At 37.3% G+C, this 18,689-nt stretch overlaps 1 protein-coding gene across 21 annotated transcripts in view; it reads right to left on the bottom strand.

The window, feature by feature from the left end:
* HYDIN (HYDIN axonemal central pair apparatus protein) overlaps positions 1-18,689 on the bottom strand; it is a 446,648-nt gene that overhangs the window by 225,515 nt on the left and 202,444 nt on the right. For all 21 annotated transcript variants that reach the window (XR_009499152.1, XR_009499153.1, XR_009499154.1 and 18 more), the window contains 3 exons: positions 18,285-18,508; positions 8,929-8,996; positions 1,679-1,914 (listed from right to left, as the gene is read on the bottom strand). Coding sequence is in view for 18 of the 21 variants with exons in the window: in XM_059905589.1 (XP_059761572.1) it covers positions 1,679-1,914; positions 8,929-8,996; positions 18,285-18,508 (528 nt within the window). In the remaining 3 variants the exon portion in view is untranslated. The remainder of the gene's footprint in view (positions 1-1,678; positions 1,915-8,928; positions 8,997-18,284; positions 18,509-18,689) is intronic.

The raw sequence follows: 18,689 nt of genomic DNA, 5'->3' as shown, positions 1-18,689 counted from the left end.
TTAAGTCCACACAGACGTGGTTAAAGTGCAGATCAGGAGGGAAAACTGAGGCTTGGAGAAAGCTTTTCAAAATACAAAGGGAAAATAAAGCAAAGAGGGGGGTCATCGATTTGGAAGGAAAACTTGTCAGATTTGGAGACAAGCAGCTGCCCCAGTGCACAGATTCCTGGAGTGACTCTAACCCTTGTTTATGTCTCTGAGCTATGGTTAGAACAAGTGGTTCTGGCAGAAGGCTCCTAGATAGATGCTCTGTCTTCTAAAATCTTCCTGTACTAATCTGGGAGAAGCCCCAAAAAAGGGGGGAAATGGTAGGTAACACGTAAGCTAAGCATTATTAAATAAAAAATAAATTAACTCATTGCAGCTGCACTTCTTCCTGGGCAAGTCACAGTTAGCAACTGCTCTGATCTGAATGATTGTGTCCCCACCTCCGGCCCCAAATTCACATGCTGAAATCTTAACTCCTAATATGATGGTATTAGGAGGTGAGGCCTTTGGGAGGTGATGAGGTCATGAGGGTGGAGCCCTCGTGAGCAGGATGAGCGCCTTTATAAAATAGGCCCCAGAGAGCTCCCTTGCCCCTTCATCACGTGAGGATACAAGGAGACATCGGCAGTCTGCCACCTGAAAAAGGGCCTTCACCAGAACCCTACCATGCTGGCACCCTGACCTCGGACTTCCAGCTTCCAGATTGTAAAGAATAAATTTCTGATGTTTATAAGCTACCCAGTCTCTGGTATTTTGTAGTAGCAGCCCAAACAGACTGAGAGAGCAACACTGGGAAATTACAACAATGTGTGATATCAAACCTCATGGATCCGTGGAGAAGCCCTGAGAAGAGCTGAAAACTCCCAGAATAGATTTAGGATGAGTAGATTCATGGTGAGATATTATGAAGCATTAAAAGCAAATCTGGGGGATAAAACCATAGCTGAATTAAATATTCAAAGGTAATGACTAAAGAGAAAACTATAACCTTAGCTATGAAGTCTTATTTTTTTCCTTTTCCAGAAAAGATCAAATCATTTAAATTTAGCAGCCTTCAGTATTGCTAGACCTAACTGTTCGGAGAAGCAAAAGTAAGTGAGGGAAGACAGCTAAAATCTTTCTCAGTTAGCTGTGAAATAATTCTTCTGGTGGCACTGTGAGGCCATAAGCAAAGCATCACACTGTGGACCTTAATATAAAGCACTGTTAGGAATATCACATCCACATTCGCCATGAAGCCCAGATTCAGATTCAAAATATGAATAAACTGGATATCATCTGTGGCATAAATCTGGATACTTAGTAGTATAAATAATGTGAGTCTAACGCAGGACCTAATTATCAACGCGTTATTAAATATTTTTATGTTAGTATTGATAGGCGTACTATCTGTTTAGAGCAGTGGTTTCAGCAGAAATTGCTAGAATCCACTGTTCTGGTAAAGGCAATGCATTTAGATTGATGGAAACCCACGGGAGCAGTGTCAGCGCTTTTGCCCAATATATTTGATCTGGTTTCTTTTGCTTCAGTAGTTTATTTCCTTATAGAAACAGACCTACTTTTCTATGTGAATTAGAGGCACTCCCTCCCATTGACACTGGGCATATAAAGCAAACTCTAGATGTGGTCCCAATAACTATATGACAGTTCAGCTGCTTGGCCACATGTGCAGGAAGGCTGTGCACTTTACCCTGATAGCAGCAAATCCTTGGGAGCGAATGGTGCCACAGTCGGGGGTGATGGTGAATTCCTTTGGTCTCATTACGGGTACTTCATCCTTGTTCCAATATGATTTTTTGTTGTCTGAATACTGCTCACAACTTGAAATGCTTTTATGGCCAACACCATCCCCAGGCACACGCAGTTTGAAGGTCATGGGGACCAAGGAGGTATTATTGAGGGAACATATCAAGGTATGAGGAAACCCTGGAAAACAAAATGTAAGGTGAGAAATAAAAGCCCCACAACAGCTTCCCTTTAACTTCAACCTCCCCTTGCACTGCCAAACCTCTTAAATGAATTGTCTATGCACTTCAACACTACTTGCTTAATTCCAACTCTCCCCAGTATTGTTTTCAGTTGCACAATCAATAAATGCATTTCACTCATTCATTCATTCAGTGAATACTTACTATGCATTTACTATGTAACAACAATAGACATGAAACAAACCCCTCCATCATCATCCAGACCCCTCTCTAGAGGCAGTCTCTATAATCAGTTTGCTGAGTAATATTCTAGAAGCACATTGTGCAATTAATTTTCACACAGAAATACAGATTTTTTTCCCAAAGAACAGAGTTATATTTGCTCTTCTTATTTGCCAGTGTGTGAAAGGAGAAGCCTCTGCAGTTTTGCCCGCTGTGTGACCCAGAGCCTGCCAAGACATTATATAATTCATCCTAGACTCGTCTGAGGCTCATGTTCTCAGGGTCGATGACACAAAATAGAATAATAGCCTCTCCTGAGAGAGACTTTACGATCTACTTTTGAGCCAGCCAGAGACTAATACATCGGCTTTCGCCTCCCTTAGACAAAGCTGCTTTTTAATGTTATTTCTAGCCCTCCTACATTCAGTTCAGGGAGACTCATGTTCCTTTCCTAGAGATGTGGATCCTACTTGCCTGGTAAACAATAAACTGAACTCTGATTTTGGATTCCCTAGGTGGCCAATGTATCTGCTACCATTTTCAGAACAAGAATGATCTACACTCATAAGAGAACAAATATGCATATTTCTACTGGATGTAAACACTTCTCTTTCTACGTTGAACACTACTGCGATAAAATACAATTGGTCTCCTGGAGTTATTACTGCAGTACTGCTGGGGATATTTTGAACCGATCTACTTCACCCCACGTCTGAGCTTTTGTCTACACATTAGGACTGTTGGAAGAAACACATTCATGTCTCCTTTGTGATTCTGCACCTGCCAATCTACTTGGAAGAGATATTTTATGGAAAAAGAATTGTCTGATTAAGGGCTTTTGAAAGATTATTCTTGGAAATTCCAGAGGTATTTCTAGAAAGTCAGTTTCACAATCATGTAATTGTTACATTTGACTTTTCTGAACTTTCCCAACAATGGCTCTTGTTTTACCTGACCATTTATGGGATAAATACTGTTCAAACATAGGGTGTATTACGGAAGTGGATCCTATAAAGATTCAGACAGGTCTTTCCAAACCATTGCCCAGACTACTTCCCTGAAGTGTTTTTCTGAGAATAAAGCCAACTACAACCTCCTAGCTAGAACAATTCCTTGTAATACCCCATATTGCTTATCCAGGAGCCTGAAGAAAAGGGATATTATTTTATTAAAGCCTGAAGGCTCATTAACACAAATGTTATTCCTAGGTTTCTGGTTGCACCAAATCTGAATTACTACCCTATCTGTAGTCCAACTGAATGCAAGTAATTTACAGTGTAGACCTCTATACTCCCTTCTTTAGCACCTAGTACATAAAAAAAAAACCAAAAACAACACGTATGTGCCTTTTCTTGGAATAATTAACAACATGCTTGGCCAGAATGCCTCAAAGATTCAAAGAGACACCTTCATACCTCTCCTGGTACTTAAATAATGATTTAAAAGATGATAGTCTCATTGACTCTCATTCAATATGTGTATTGTCACCTGACCTAGAAAGCCCCTAAGAAGAAACTAAAGGAAACTAGGGGCAAAAGATCACAAGGCTGCAAAGGAAAAATTTCATTTCTGACAAAAGGTGGTACATTATTTGGAACATTATCTCTCTAAGAATGGACCCTAGCTAAGATGAGTGTTAAACTGATTCAGCAATACCCAAGACCAAAAATTAAATTACAATTGATAAGACTTTTTGGGATTCACAGGCTATTTTAGACAATGGATTCCTAATTTTTCTAGTAAAATAAAAATCTCCACAAAGCAAAGGGAAATGTGTTAGCAGAGCATTGTGCAAAACAGATGGTACTTTTGTAGCTGTCTACAGAAATAATTCACAATATGGGAGATCAATAAGCACAATTTGCAGAATCCATTCTGAACATAAAAAATTCAGACTTAGAAAACAAACATTACCTAAAATTGGGATCCTCTGTTCGTGTCAATGGTCTCTGGCACACCAACTATGACGTGCCCCAAAGTATGAGCTGGTCTTTGACAAAAATCTTACACCACAGGTCCCATCATAAAAGAGATGAGATAATTTCTGAATAAGAGTTGATAGGAAAATTTCTCCTCTGTAACTGGGGATGTGGCTGGCTCCTGCCTTACATTCTGCTATCATATTCCAGGAAAACTGTGCAGTGAGCTGTGGGTCCAAATCATACTCCAAAGAACCTTTCAAATACAGATGGGCTGTGCCAAAATTATACAGTTAAAATATGTTGTTGTAATTGTCTGTATATTCTTGAGATGGATTTGAGCCTTCCTATACAGAAAGGCCGCTGCCATAAATGTGACTAAGACATTGTACTCTATAACTTTCCCACCTAGGGAATACCAGCCTTACACAGAAGAGTTATAAAGAATCTTACAGTGTGTTAACCATGTGATAAAAAATTCACAATTACAATCCTTGGGAAATGTAGAACACAAAAATAGTATTTTTGATCTTAAACTGGCCAAGTTCTCTGAGGCTCTTGGAGTTCTTTGGTGAAGAGTTTTACTTTTGGTTCTAATGTCTATCAGACCAGGTTAGCTCCCTCTAGAACTCAGACTATTCACCCTAGGAAATAATAACTAGAAGACCCATGGGATTACAAGTCTTTTATCAATCTGAATCAAGCTTGCTTAATGCAGACATAACTACACATTGTCAAGAACCAGCTCATCTATAAGTTCAAGAAATCTTCCCAAAAAACTCACCCTCAGAAACTCTCCCTCTTTCAACCTCAAAAATCAAAAAAATATATCAATAGTCTTCTTTAGAGCCTTCTAACAACTGACCCTGCAGTTAATTAAGAGGTGAGCTTTTGGGTAAAAAGACGCCCAAAGAAACTGAATTACTGGCTGAAGACGAAAACAACTCTTACTGGAGATCTTAAATGGAAGTTTGCTAAAAAAAAACAAAACTTCCAGAAATTGATGACCTTCAGCAACAGATTGCTATTCCAAGCTCCTCAGAACAAGCAGACTCTACGTGAAATAGAAAGACTCTGCCAAAGAGTGATGGAACAAGATTTTGCTACATACCAGGCATTATTGATTCTCATACTTTCCCTTGTATACTTTCCTTCTTTATCATTCTGCCATATTATTCTCTATTTACTTTCATAAAGTCGTAACAACTCTGATATCCCCTATTGTGTCTCCCTTATTGTTAATGATAACTTATTCGGGTCTAGGCTTTGCCCATGCCTACTATAATATCTTCTGCCAACCTTTCTAAGAACTTTCTATGATCATGACAATTAAGCTTTGGCCCTGACTCTCCACTTTACACTCTCCTAAAGTCAATCTAAATACTACCCCTTGAGTAAAATGCTGCTAGTTCATACCTGGCCATGGAAGAGACAACTATCATGTATATTTTTTGATGCTTATATTTATCCCAACAACTCTAACCTCAAACCCTAACTTCTCTGTCCAAATTATCCAATGGTCAAGTTCACTGAAAGCCTGGAGCCTTCCAAATTCCTTATTCTCATTCAGCAAATTCTTGTGCCTCCTGAAAAATAGTGACTTTGCAGATACTTATCCTGCCCCTTTTGGTCTATCACCTGGCATAATACCAGTTATGACTTGGTCCGTTTTATTCTTTGACCAATCTGAGGAGTTATCAAAGCCTCAGTGTTCCTTCAGGGACAATCACCACCCAAATTCTGTAATTTAACTCTCTCATGATACTGTAACTTCAGTCAAACTAATTAATTATTAGACAGGTCATCCAACAACCAATCAAAAGCTTCACAGCCATACTTTAAATATTTTAGATACCAACCAACAGTACTATTACCTCTCACCTACTTTATGGTATTTATAATATCCTAACATCATCGATCCCCACAGACCCTGATGCCAAATCCAAATCTTCATCTCTAAGCAAGTAAATGCCATGTCTCCAACACTAGCCTGTAACAGATGGCTCTTCAGGAATGGGCCTTCTTGCCAAAATGGGGACAATACTACCAACTTTAGTTAGCTTAATGTACTCCCCAGCTCTACAACAGTCTCTGAAGACCTCGTTTAACTCCACACAATATATCTGTCATCCTGAAATAACTAAAAAAGTCCTCCAATTTCTGGCTGACTCCTGTAACAGTTGATTTCTCTTTTGAATCTGGAACTAACTATATACACTTCTTAGAGTATAGTTTCAAATAAATAACTCTCCTAAGAACCATGTTTCTTTGTGACAGGAGGCCAATCTACCTGGAGAAATAAGTGATACTTTGTGTTGGAGTAATGAGGACTCTAGTTCCAACTCTGGAATTTGAAAATATACCACAAGACAATTTTGAAAGATTATTACAAAACTGCCCCTAACTTTGGCCATTACAGTGAAGAATCCAGAAGCACAGCAAAGTAGCTTGAATTTACTGAACCAGGTGTTTTGAAAACCTTAGATTTCCTATTGGCAAGAAAAAGGGTATGTTTTTATTAACATTTCCTGTCACAATGCAGAGAAGATTAAGGAATCCATATCCAAACTAAAAGAAAAGGCAACTTGGGTTTTGAAGGTGGACTTAGGAGGGTAAGTTCTCATATCTCAGACTTGGGAAATCTTGGGTCATGGCTCTGTAGTGTCTTCTAGCCTCTTATATCATAAGAGTCTAGCTGCTGTATCATCAAATGGTTCAGTAAGATATTATACAAAAGGAAAATAAACTATTTCTAATTTTCACCTAAGCTAGTTACCAAAACTTCTAGCTGGACCAACTATGAGGAACAGCTGTTGATTATTATCTCTATAGCGAAAGGAAACTATGAATAAATTACCCAGTGATGGCCTTTCCTGTATCCTTAGGGATAAGAGAGGACCAAATGGAAGACTGTTACTGGAAAAACCTACCTAGCCTTGGAGCATGCATACATGGTTTTACCCATTGTGTGACCCAGAGCTTGCCAATATCAAATACAGCATTTTGAGTAAATCAGTGGCATCTTGGGGATATACATTTGCCATATTCCATGCAAATGTAGTATTAGGGGCTTTGATGTTTTAAAATGTTTGGATTCTAGATAAAAGCATTTCAGATATTCATGGGGTTCAATAATTGGCTTATCATTGGCACAGTATTTACATTAACATGTCAGAGCTGAGCAATAGGGCACATTCTGGACAATAAGTCAGTGGAGAGTTCTTGGAGTAACTGATTTGAGGTGCTTACTTTGACTTGTTTTTTCCCGCCAGGGCATACGACATAGGGCACATCTTCCAAATGTACTTGGACTGGACTTTGTGTTTAAATGCCTGTGGAAGGGTATGCTGCTGTGGGCACCAGTTGCTCAGAGCTCTCCATGGACTCAGTTTGAAGTGTTTGGAGTACACTGCGTAGGTCTTTGGGTACACAAACTCCCCTCTTATTGTGCATCAGTCACAGTTACCCTTAAGTTGTAGGTCACTTTCATTTTCCTTCAAAAGAGTCTATCATTCAAATATGCCCTACAAATCTATAACATCTCTCCAGCCATTTTCACATTCTATATGAACAGACATTCAACTTCATTTATATAGATTTTCCTATGGTATGTGCCTTACCCAATATAACGTAGATCAGGGTGGGGGCATTGTATAAATAAATATATTCTGAATTTTAGAAACTTTCATAACACCCAAATGTTAAAGCAACTGATAAAGGCATTATGAATCAGCTTTTTCTAAAGAACTATTTTTCCCCAAGTTAGACAGGCTTATTTGAAATGAAGCAAGAGAACTGAAAGTCAAAATGGGAAACAATAGAGCAAAATGGAAAGAATTATGGAATAAAGATTTAGACTAGGGTTTCTCAATTTTTTAAAGTTATCACCTAAAAAGAACCACTGTGATAAATTAATTTTATATCAAGTCAATTCAGTTAATTAAATATGATTTAAATTAGACAATTTCTACCTAACAAGAGAAATTAAATACTAAGGAATAAGATTCTGTTGGGCAGGGTGGAACTTTGAAGGAACACAAACCATTGTTATATCTAAGTTTTTTCAATACCCAAGAGCCAATTTTTGCCTCTCTAGGGGCAACTCTCAACACCCAAGTTGACAGTATATGATTTAGATAGATCTCAATTGAAATACTAATTCTGCCACTGCTGTGTGACCTTTGGGAGTTATTTAACTGTTCCAATGTTCAGTTCATCCAACTCTAAAATGGGGACCTTAAAGAGTGCCTTCTCCTAAGATTGCTAAAAACGTTTAAATGTAGTACCACATGTAATTACTTAGCAGTAATTGGACTACAAGAAAGAACCAATTAATGGGTAATTTTGCTGCCACCATTGTTATCATTTTTATTATTGGGGAAGTTTAGATGGGAGAAAATGACTTAGGGAAGCAATTGAGTAAAAAGACTATACAAACATATAGAAGAGTCTTCAATTTGGAGTGATAAAACACCTGAATTAAACCACTACCGAGCTCACTTTAAACCTGAGAGCATCTCTGTGGAAAGGTTGCTGTGTAGCCAAAGTGGCAAATCAGAATCTGCATATAAACAGAATGTTCAGAATGTTAAGACAGTGGAATAAAGCATAAAGCTTTCTGTTGTTCCACTGCAGGAAGAGGGGGGACAGCCATGGCCTGACAACTACTCGTATCCAGGAGACATGGCTATAACATTCACCTATAAACTAGGAAACAGCACCAAAATTCTGCAGAGGAAGAACAATTCTAGACCCTCTTAGCTATTACCCACACAAAATGGTAAGAGAAGCTCTTTGTAAACTTTCCTCCTTCCATGTGGAGGGAAAAGTAATTCTTCTCAATTTCTAATTTAAAATGGAAAAGTACTCACCAAAGGAAACATCACCAAAATGCAGAGCAGGAACATTAAAATGGAAGGTAGGTCCAATGACACAGCCTCTGGAAGTAGGAATACAAGTTAAGGGAGTAGAAAGAGAATCCAGTGAATTCAAGGTAACAATCAAGAAGTGGGTAGAGGTAAGTACTGAAAACCATAATTTAGCATTAAATCAATTACAGCATCATCTTGGACTTAAGGAAACTGTGAGATGATGGTCTAGCCCAATGGTTCTTAGAATTCCTTTTCCACTCTCAAACCTTTGGGTTTTAGCAAACGATGCTATGGTTAACTTACCACCATATTGCTATCAATGATGAGGCAGAGCAGACACATCACTGAACTAATGGCACAAAATGTTAATGTGGATGAGACACATATCATGAAAATTTATTAACTCAGGCAAGAAAAAAATTATAGGTTTAATCATATAATAGACATCAAAGACTATCAATGATACCAGTATTCCTTGGCCCACACCTTTATAAAACTGTTTTAATCCAGTTCCTACCACCAACTAGCTGTGATCTTGGCCAATCACTTTACTTCTGTAGGCCTCAGTTTCTTTTCCTAACGTATGAAAGAGAAGACTGGAACAGGTGGCCTTTAAGGACTCTTTAACTGTTGTTGTTCTGTTTCCCTCTCATACAAGACTCATGATCTTGGAGTGACACTCTAGCTTAAAATAAATAATAGAGAGATTCTACAGTTTCTAACTGACTTCAGGTGTGGTAGATAGCATAATGGTCCCCAAAGATGTCTATGTGCTAATCCCCACAATCTGTGAATATATTAGGTTACATGGCAAAGGGTAATTAAGGTGGCAGAAGGAATTAAGTTTGCTAATTAACTGATCTTAAGATAAGGGGATTAGCCTGAATTATCCAGGTGGGCTCAATGTAATCACAAAGGTCTTTAAAATTACAACACAGGGGCAGAGAGGAGGTAGGAGTGAGGCAATGTGAGAAGGACTCAACCAGCCTTTGCTGGCTTTGAAGATAGAGGAGGCAAAACATGAGCCAATGACCGTGGGCAGCTTCAAAAAGCTGAACAAGGTTAGGAGATGAATTCTCCCCTAGAGCTTCCAGAAAGAAACACAGCCCTGGCCAATACCTTGATTTTAGCGCAGTAAGACCTGTGTTGGACTTTAGATCTACAGAACTGTAAAATAATAAATCTGTATTGTTTTAAGCTACTATGTTTGTGGTAATTTATTACAGCAGCAATACAAAACCAATATATCAGATATTTGTTTATTCTTGTCTTTCTCCATGGTCCATGTCCCTAAAATCTCTAGACCAAAGGTAAGAACTGAAATAATTCCCCACCTATGTGCCAAGCTTTTAAAAGTTATAGACACAAATACCAGAAACCCCACTAAGCATGAGTCTCGGGCTGTTGAAAGCCTGGGAGGAGAGATGACAACAAAGACTCAATGCAGCAAGTTTCAATTCTAAAAGCCCTTCCCAGGACCATCTATTCTATTTCATGCTAATGATCCAAAGTGGTTTCAAAAGGAGCAGCTGGTACTTAGCAAGGAATTAGGATCCAGCTGAGATAAGTCAAAGGAGCCTACAGATTAGATACTTGATTTGTAAAAGAAGTTTTGGGGGGGCCAAAGAAACAAATAGATCAAAAGTGTATGAAATGCACAAAAGCCTAAAGAAATAAGAAAGATCACAAAACTGCACAAAGCAGTCATTTAATCAGTGTAGTAGAAAAAAACCAGAGTTAAATCACATTTGTTCAAAGGCACAGGTAACTAGGGGAACTGCAGCTGAATACCAACTGGACTTAGATATTGTCACATTCATTCAAACAGGGATCCTGGACATTAGCGCAGTCTCTGCCAAGATGGTGTCCTCCATCAATGCAATGGTTTGTTAAAATTAGAATTTTAAAGACTAAGAGAGTGATTGAATTATGATGTTATGTGAAACAGGTTGAATGCGAAATATGCTACAGTTAAACTGTATAAAGTCACATATGTAAAAATAGGAGGGAACAAAACTGTTCATGGGTAATTTAAAAAATCACATTAACTTTACAGTGCTGTTTATCCAACCACTTAAAATACTGTGTCATGCAGCTGGAGAAATCAATAGAAACAGCAACTGTTCTGATCTTTCAAGGCATACTAGCCAAAATTATGTGGTACTAAGGAAAGAAGATTACCCAATGATAAAAGAATAAGAAACAAAATTACAGAATCCACAATATTAACTTTATAGAGACTTCTTGGACCATAAGGCCCAAGAAAGAGTTCCTGGCAAAGTCATAAGTAAAATCAGTATTACTGCGTGGAGCTGGAAATAAATAATAAATTATACATGTATTTCACCCTTTATCATTAGACATTTATTTATGACACTAGATATTTGCCAAGTTTTCAAAATTATTGTTTGTGGTTTGAAGTGCTAGAACACTTTGGACAAATGCAATTTAGACAAGAATATTTCTCTTAGCAATCTGTGATTAGTTTTAGGATGAACATAAGCATTCTTTCCACAGTCAGACTTTCCTTTCCTTTGAAAGAAACAAGGAATGAACATCGAAAATAAGAAAGTGGCATGGGAGTGGTGTGAATGGTAAGGTGCAGAGGATAAAACAAGAGACTTAACCTCCACAGAGCACCTGGAGTATTAACCAGTCCAAGTTTACTTGCAAGTTCCTAGGAGATTCCTAAACCCTATTATTCACAGTGGAAAAACCAAGCAGACCCTAACCTATTCAGACATTGCTAGTGACATGCATTACTAGTTTGGGATCTTTAGGAGAAGAGATCAGAGGTTTAAAAAATTCACCCATATCCTCAAGTCCATTCTCTAGTAGGTCTGTGTCTTTTATTTTGGGGGTGGGGTGAGAGAGTGTCATGGACATATATACACTACCAAATGTAAAATAGATAGCTAGTGGGAAGCAGCCGCATAGCACAGGGAGATCAGCTCGGTGCTTTGTGACCACCTAGAGGGGTGGGATGGGGAGGGTGGGAGAGAGGGAGATGCAAGAGGGAAGAGATATGGGAACATATTGTATATGTATAACTGATTAACTTTGTTATAAAGCAGAAGCTAACACACCATTGTAAGGCAATTATACTTCAATAAAGATGTTTAAAAAAAAATTCACCCATGAAATGAATGAATTATAGGCTCCTGGAAATTAAAAAAAATAACAGCCTCATTGAAATATAATTCACATGCTATACAATTCACCCATTTAAAGTGTATAAGTCAATGGTTTTTGTATAGTATTCACATATATGTGCAACCACCACCTGGGTTAACTTTAGAACATTCCCGTCACCTCAAAAAGAAACCCCATACTCTTTAACTATCACCCTCTATCTCCCACCTCCACCCCTGGCCCTAAGCAACCACTAATCTACTTCCTATCCATATACAGATTTTCTCTCTCTGGACATTTCACATAAATGGAATCATACAATATATGGTCTTTTGTGACTGACTTCTTTCACTTGTCATAGCGTTTTCAAGGTTCATTCATTGTACCATGTTGTAGCATGTACATCCTTTCTTTCTTTTTTCATTCCTTTTTATGGTCTTAATAACATTCCATTGTGTGGATAGACCACATTTTGTTTACTCATTTATCAGTTGGTAGACACTTGGATTATTTCCACCTTTTGGCTACTATGAATAATGCTGTAATAAACATTCATGTACAAGTTTTTGTATGGATTTATATTTTCATTTTTCTTGGGTATGTATCTAGGAATGGAATTGCTGGGTCATATGGTAACTCAACGTTTACTTGAGAAAACCTGTCAGACTGTTTTCCAAAGTGGCTGTATATTTTACATTCCCACCATCAGTGTATGAAGGTTCTGATTTCTCTACATTCTCTCCAACACTTGTTATTTTCCATTTTTTAAATTATAGCCATCCACGTGGGTGTAAAGTTGTATCTCATTATGGTTTCAATTTGCATCTCCCTGATGATTAATGATGTTGAGAGTCTTTTCATATGTTATTAATCATTTGTATATCTTCTTTAGAGGAATGTCTGCTCAGATGGTTTGTCCAATTTTTGATTGGTTGTCTTTTTATTACTGAGTGTAAATGTTCTCTATATATCTTAGATATAAGTCCCTTTTCAGATATGTGATTTACAAATACTTTCTCCCATATTGTGGTTTGCTTTTTCACTTTCTTAATAGTGTCCCTTAAGGCACAAAATTTTTAAATTTTGATGAAGTCTAATTTATTTATTTTTTCTTTGATTGCTTATACTTAGGTGTCATCTTTAAGAAACATTTGCCTGGGCTTCCCTGGTGACACAGTGGTTGGGAGTCCGCCTGCCAATGCAGGGGACACGGGTTCGAGCCCTGGTCTGGGAGGATCCCACATGCCGCGGAGCAACTAGCCCCGTGAGCCACAACTACTGAGCCTGTGCGTCTGGAGCCTGTGCTCCGCAACAAGAGAGGCCGCGACAGTGAGAGGCCCATGCACCGCGATGAAGAGTGGACCCCGCTTGCCGCAACTAGAGGAAGCCCTCGCACAGAAACGAAGACCCAAATTTATAAATAAATTTATAAAAAAAAAAAAAAAAAAGAAACATTTGCCTAATCCAAGGTCATGCATACTTGCACTTGCACTTATGTTTTATTTAAACAGTTGTATAGTTTTAGTTGTTACATTTGGGTCTTTGGCCCATATTATGTTAATTTTGTATATGGTCTGAGGTTTGCGGGGCGGGGTCCAACTTTATCCTTTTGTGTGTGGATATCCAGTTGTTCCAGCAGCACCGGTTGAAAAAACTATCCTTTTTCCCATTGAATTGTCTTATACTCTTGATAAAAATAAATTGACCATAACTGTGTGAATTTATTTTTGGACTCTCAATTCTATGCCATTGATCTATATGTCTATCTTTATGCCAGTACAACACATTCTTGATAACTGTATCAAAACTACAGTAAGTTTTGAACTGGGAAGTGTAAGTCCTCCAAATTTGTTCTTATTTTTTTTAATTGTTTTGGCTATTCTGGGATTCTTGCATTGCCATATAAAGTTTAGTATCAGCTCATCAATTACCACAGAAAGGGCAGCTGAAATTTTGACAGAATCATGTTGAATCTATACATCATTTTGGGAAAGACTGCCATCTTAGGTTAATATTGAGTCTTCCAATTCATGAAAACAGATGTCTTTTCACTTATTTAGGTCTTCTTTTAAATTCCTTTCAATGATGTTCTGTAGTTTTCAATGTACAAGTCTTACACTTTTTTTGTTAAATTTATTCCCAACTTTATCATTTTTTTTGAACCTATTGTAAATGGAATTTTCTTAATTTCATTTTTGAATTTTCATTGCTACTGTCTAGAAATACAATTGATTTTTGTACATTGATTCTATATCCTGCAATTGTTCTGAACTCATTCGTTAGCTCTATAGTTTTTTGGTGGATTCCTTAAGATATTCTATATATAATATCATGTCATCTGCAAAGAGAGATAGTTTTACTTCTTCATTTCCAACCTGAATGCCTTTTATTTCTTTTTCTTGCCTAATTGCCTTGGATAGAACCTCCAAGTACAATGTTGAGCAGAAACAACTTTCAGTTTTATTAATTTTCTTTATTGTTTTTCTTTATTTCATTAATTTCCACTCTAATCTTTATTACTTCCTTCCTTGTGCTTGCTTTGGATTTAGTTAGCTCTTCTTTTTCAAGTTTCTTAAGGTAGCAATTTAGGTTATTGATTTGAAATCTTTCTTCTTTTTAAATACAGGCACTTACAGCTATCAGTTTCCCTCTAAGCGCTACTTTTACCACATCTCATAAGTTTTGGTATATTGTGTCTTGTTTTCATTTATCTCAAAGTATTTTAAAATTTCTGTTGTAATTTCTTCTTTAACCTATTGGTAATTTAGGAGTGTTTTTTAATTTCCACATATTTGTAAATTCTCCAGATTTCCTTCTATTTTTTATTTTTCATTCATTTCTTTCTAGTTGAAGAACACACTCTCTATGATTCAAATTATTTAAAATTTATTGAGACTTGTTTTATGGCTTAACACATGGTGTATTCTGGAAAATGTTCCAAGTGCACTTGTTGGGTTCTACAGGTATCTGTTAGGTCCAGTTGGTTTATGGTATTGTTCAGCTCTTCTATTTCCTTTATGATGTTCTGCCTAGTTGTTCTATCCATTGTTGAAAGTAGGGTAGTGACATCTCCAACTACTACTGTTCAATTACCTATTTCTCTCTTCAGTTCTGTAAGCTTTTGCTTCATGTATTTTGGGGATCTGCTGTTAAGTGCATCGATGTTTATAATTGTTGTATCTTCTTGATGGACTGACTATTATTGTAAAATGTTCTTCTTTGTCTTTGTAACAATTTTTGTTCTAAAGTTTATTTAGATATTGGTATAGCCACTCCAGCTTTCTTTTGGTTAGTGTTTGCAGGGTATCTTTTTCCATCCGTTTAAAAAAGTTTGAACCTATTCATACTTTCAGATCTAAAGTGTGTCTCTTGTAGACAGCAAAAAGTTGGATCATATTTTGTATGTGTGTTTTTAAAGTCTATTCTGCTAATCTCTGCCTTTTAATTTAAGTGTTAAATATATTTATAGTTAATATAACAAATGATAAATTAGGATTCCTTCTTCCTTTTCTCTATTTGTTTTCTACATGTCTTAATGTTTTCTCAGTTCTTCTATTCTTTCACTATTGCCTTCCTTTGAGTTAAATGGATATTTTCTAGTATAGCCTTTTAATTCCCTTGTCATCTCTTTTACCATATTTTTGGTTAGTTTAGGAAATAATTTAGGAAATGGGCAATCACATCCTGAATTTGGATAAATAATTCACAGAGTCACAGGGTAAGACGATAGGATTCAAGTAACAGGAATGTCTACCAAACCCAAATTCACCAGTCACTGCACCTAATATACAACCTTGCAGGTAGGAGGTGCTCATTAAGAGTTTATTAAACAAATATCCAAAATACATGTTTTTTTTTTCTAAACACAGTAGCAATGTGTGCATGTTGATAGTTAGATACAATATTAATTATTAGGCTAAACTTAAAATGTGGAATGACTGGATGAAATTGGGATGGGCTTTTTTATCCAACTTGAAGGACAGTTAGCCTGTCTCAGCCAGCAGTTTGATTTTTCTTTGCCTGCATGAAAAGTAAAATTATGGTCCTTTAACATCCTATTCTTTCTTGCCTATAGATAGGAATATTTTCCTTTTACCTTAAATGTTTATAAGAGCAGAGTTTTAAGATTTTTATCTTTCCCACTTTTGTATGGAGGCCTGTCTATGATGCTGGATGTTGAGGAGGGTACTCATGATTCTGAACAATATTTCCTGGTGCCAAGAAGTCAGAAAGCCTTGATTCAGTTGGGGGCTTTCAAGAGCTGATCTTCTGGAACTTAACAAGGGGGCTAAGGGGCCAGATGATCTCTGAATGATAGACAAGGTTGCACTTGCAAGTTTGCTCTTCCTGCTTCTCCAGATAACTACCTCCACTGTTTGTCATGAGATGTGAATTGTTATGGAGGTGGGAGGTGGGTTAAAGTTTACATAATGTGAAAAAGTACTCCTGTTCTTCTCATATTCTGCACATCCCTGAAGGAGGTAAATCTTGGGCCAGGATAAGCATGATACATCTTCTTAAGAGTCAGTGTTATTCAAATACCTGGAAAGCTACTCCAATTTTTTCTTTTAGCACAAACACAGATGCATTATGGAAAAGAATGTAAATGCATTGTGAATGTTTCAGATAAGTCTTGAGATCGTTTTAAAGAGTTTATGACTGTGGTAGGCTGTCTTAGCCATGCCACAGAACACCTGAGGCACATGCACTCACTCTCCTTACTTGTTAGGGGTTGTATTCATTTGCTAGGACTGTCATAAAGTATTAGAGACTCAGTGGTTTAAACAACAGAAATTTATTTCCTCACAGTTCTGTAGGCTGGAAGTCCAAGATCAGTGTGTTGGCAGGGTTGGTTTCTTCTGAGGAACTCCCTTCTTAACTTGTAGATGGGTATCTTCTCCCCATGTCTTCCCACAGTCTTTTCCTGTTTGTGTATCTGTCCTAATGTCGTCCTCTTCTTACAAGGACACCATTCTTATTAGATTAGGGCCCACCCATATGACCTCATTTTACCTTAATTACTTCTTTAAAAGTCTTATCTCCAAATGCAGTCACATTCTGAGGCACTGAGTGTTAGGACTTCAACATATGAATTTTGGGAGGATGTAATTCACCCTAGAACAGAGATACTTAGGTGGAAGAATTGAGAAGAAGTGGTAATCGCCTTGGAGTCAATCTTAAGATTCTAAATTTCTAGTAGGTATCACAAGATCAATAAGTTTTCCCAGGACCCTTCAGGCCTAGGAAATATGTCTGTCTCTTTTCTATGTTATCTCCAGGCCACAAGGGAGACCTCAGCTGTAGATGGAGTGAGGTCCTGCTAGGCTACTGACCCATAATAAGAGAGACTACCATGGTAATTAACAACCTGTTGCTGTGGGAATCTAAATAGAATCTGCAATCTATTCTGAAGATATGATCTTTTTAAGCACCAGGAACTAAAGCTATAGATCTGCCCAATGGGTTGGTCACAGAGAACTTCTCTTTAAAACCTGAGGACAAACAAAGCAGCTAGAGAAGCCATCAAAAGACATCTAGCACAAAAGCTGCAAGTGTCTAGCCTTGACTGACTGACACTATAAGTAGACTTTTATAATTCCTGGAGACATTAAAGGTTAAGAGCACTTAAAGAATTTCCTTAAAATAAAAACAAGAGATGCAGGTTTAGAGAAACTGTGATAACAGTTAGAGCTTAATTATAGGAGATGATTTTATCCAGGTGTTAATAACCTACTTTCCCTAAACATACTAAAACAGAGAGTAAGTAGAAACTAATATAGTGTTTAAGTTCTTATTTTATAAGGTTACAGCTTACAGAAAAACTAGATTCCAAAATACCATATGCATCCATACTACAGTAATAAGTTAAACACGTTCACTAGAGAAACACTGGTGGAAATTTAAAACACCCCAGTATGTTGATGTGGTCATATCAACAAAGACAGTTATGGACATTCAAGACATGATCTAGTTTTGGTTTTTTAAAGTAAGTTTATGAAAGGATTTTATTTTTACATTTTACTTCTGTAACAGTAAAAAGTAAACAGTAGGGAATCAAATTGTTGCTACTTTCAGACAGGTATCAATATTGTTGACAAAAAAATAAATAAATATTTTGGCAACCTAGTAATTCTCCATTAATTTGTAAAGTGCTCTAATTTTGAAGTTTAAGAAAGCATTAGGTAAAAACTTCAGTTTCCACATTACTTGTAGAATTAACTTACATAATGGTCAATTTCACAGGCTCTGGTGATCCATTGACATTGACCAGGAACTCTTCTTCAAAGTGTCCCAAGATGGAAGAACTGAAGGAGATCTGGACAGCCTGGACCCCACTTGGTTCGATGATACCTTCCTTGGGACTGAAAACAAAGCAGGTCCCCACAGCCGAAGTTGGAGGGATCACGTTGAAGAGGGCATCAATGCTGCCTTTGTTGGATAGTACTGCCTATATCAAAAAGACAAGAATGAAAAGGTAGGCAATGGGCCTCTGATTTATTTTCATATAAGCACCAACACAGAGACAGCTGCAGGAAGTAGAACCACAGAAAAACTCCAGGGGAAAAATAAGCAGTCTTCTGTCTTGAATGTTTGAAGACAGGAATCCCAAGCCAGAAAGTAATTTTTAT

This window comes from Balaenoptera ricei, chromosome 19 (assembly GCF_028023285.1).
Source record: "Balaenoptera ricei isolate mBalRic1 chromosome 19, mBalRic1.hap2, whole genome shotgun sequence".
Classification (NCBI taxonomy): Eukaryota; Metazoa; Chordata; class Mammalia; order Artiodactyla; family Balaenopteridae; genus Balaenoptera; species Balaenoptera ricei.
Note: the sequence above shows the minus strand (reverse complement) of the source record. Positions and strands in the feature narration are given on the sequence as shown.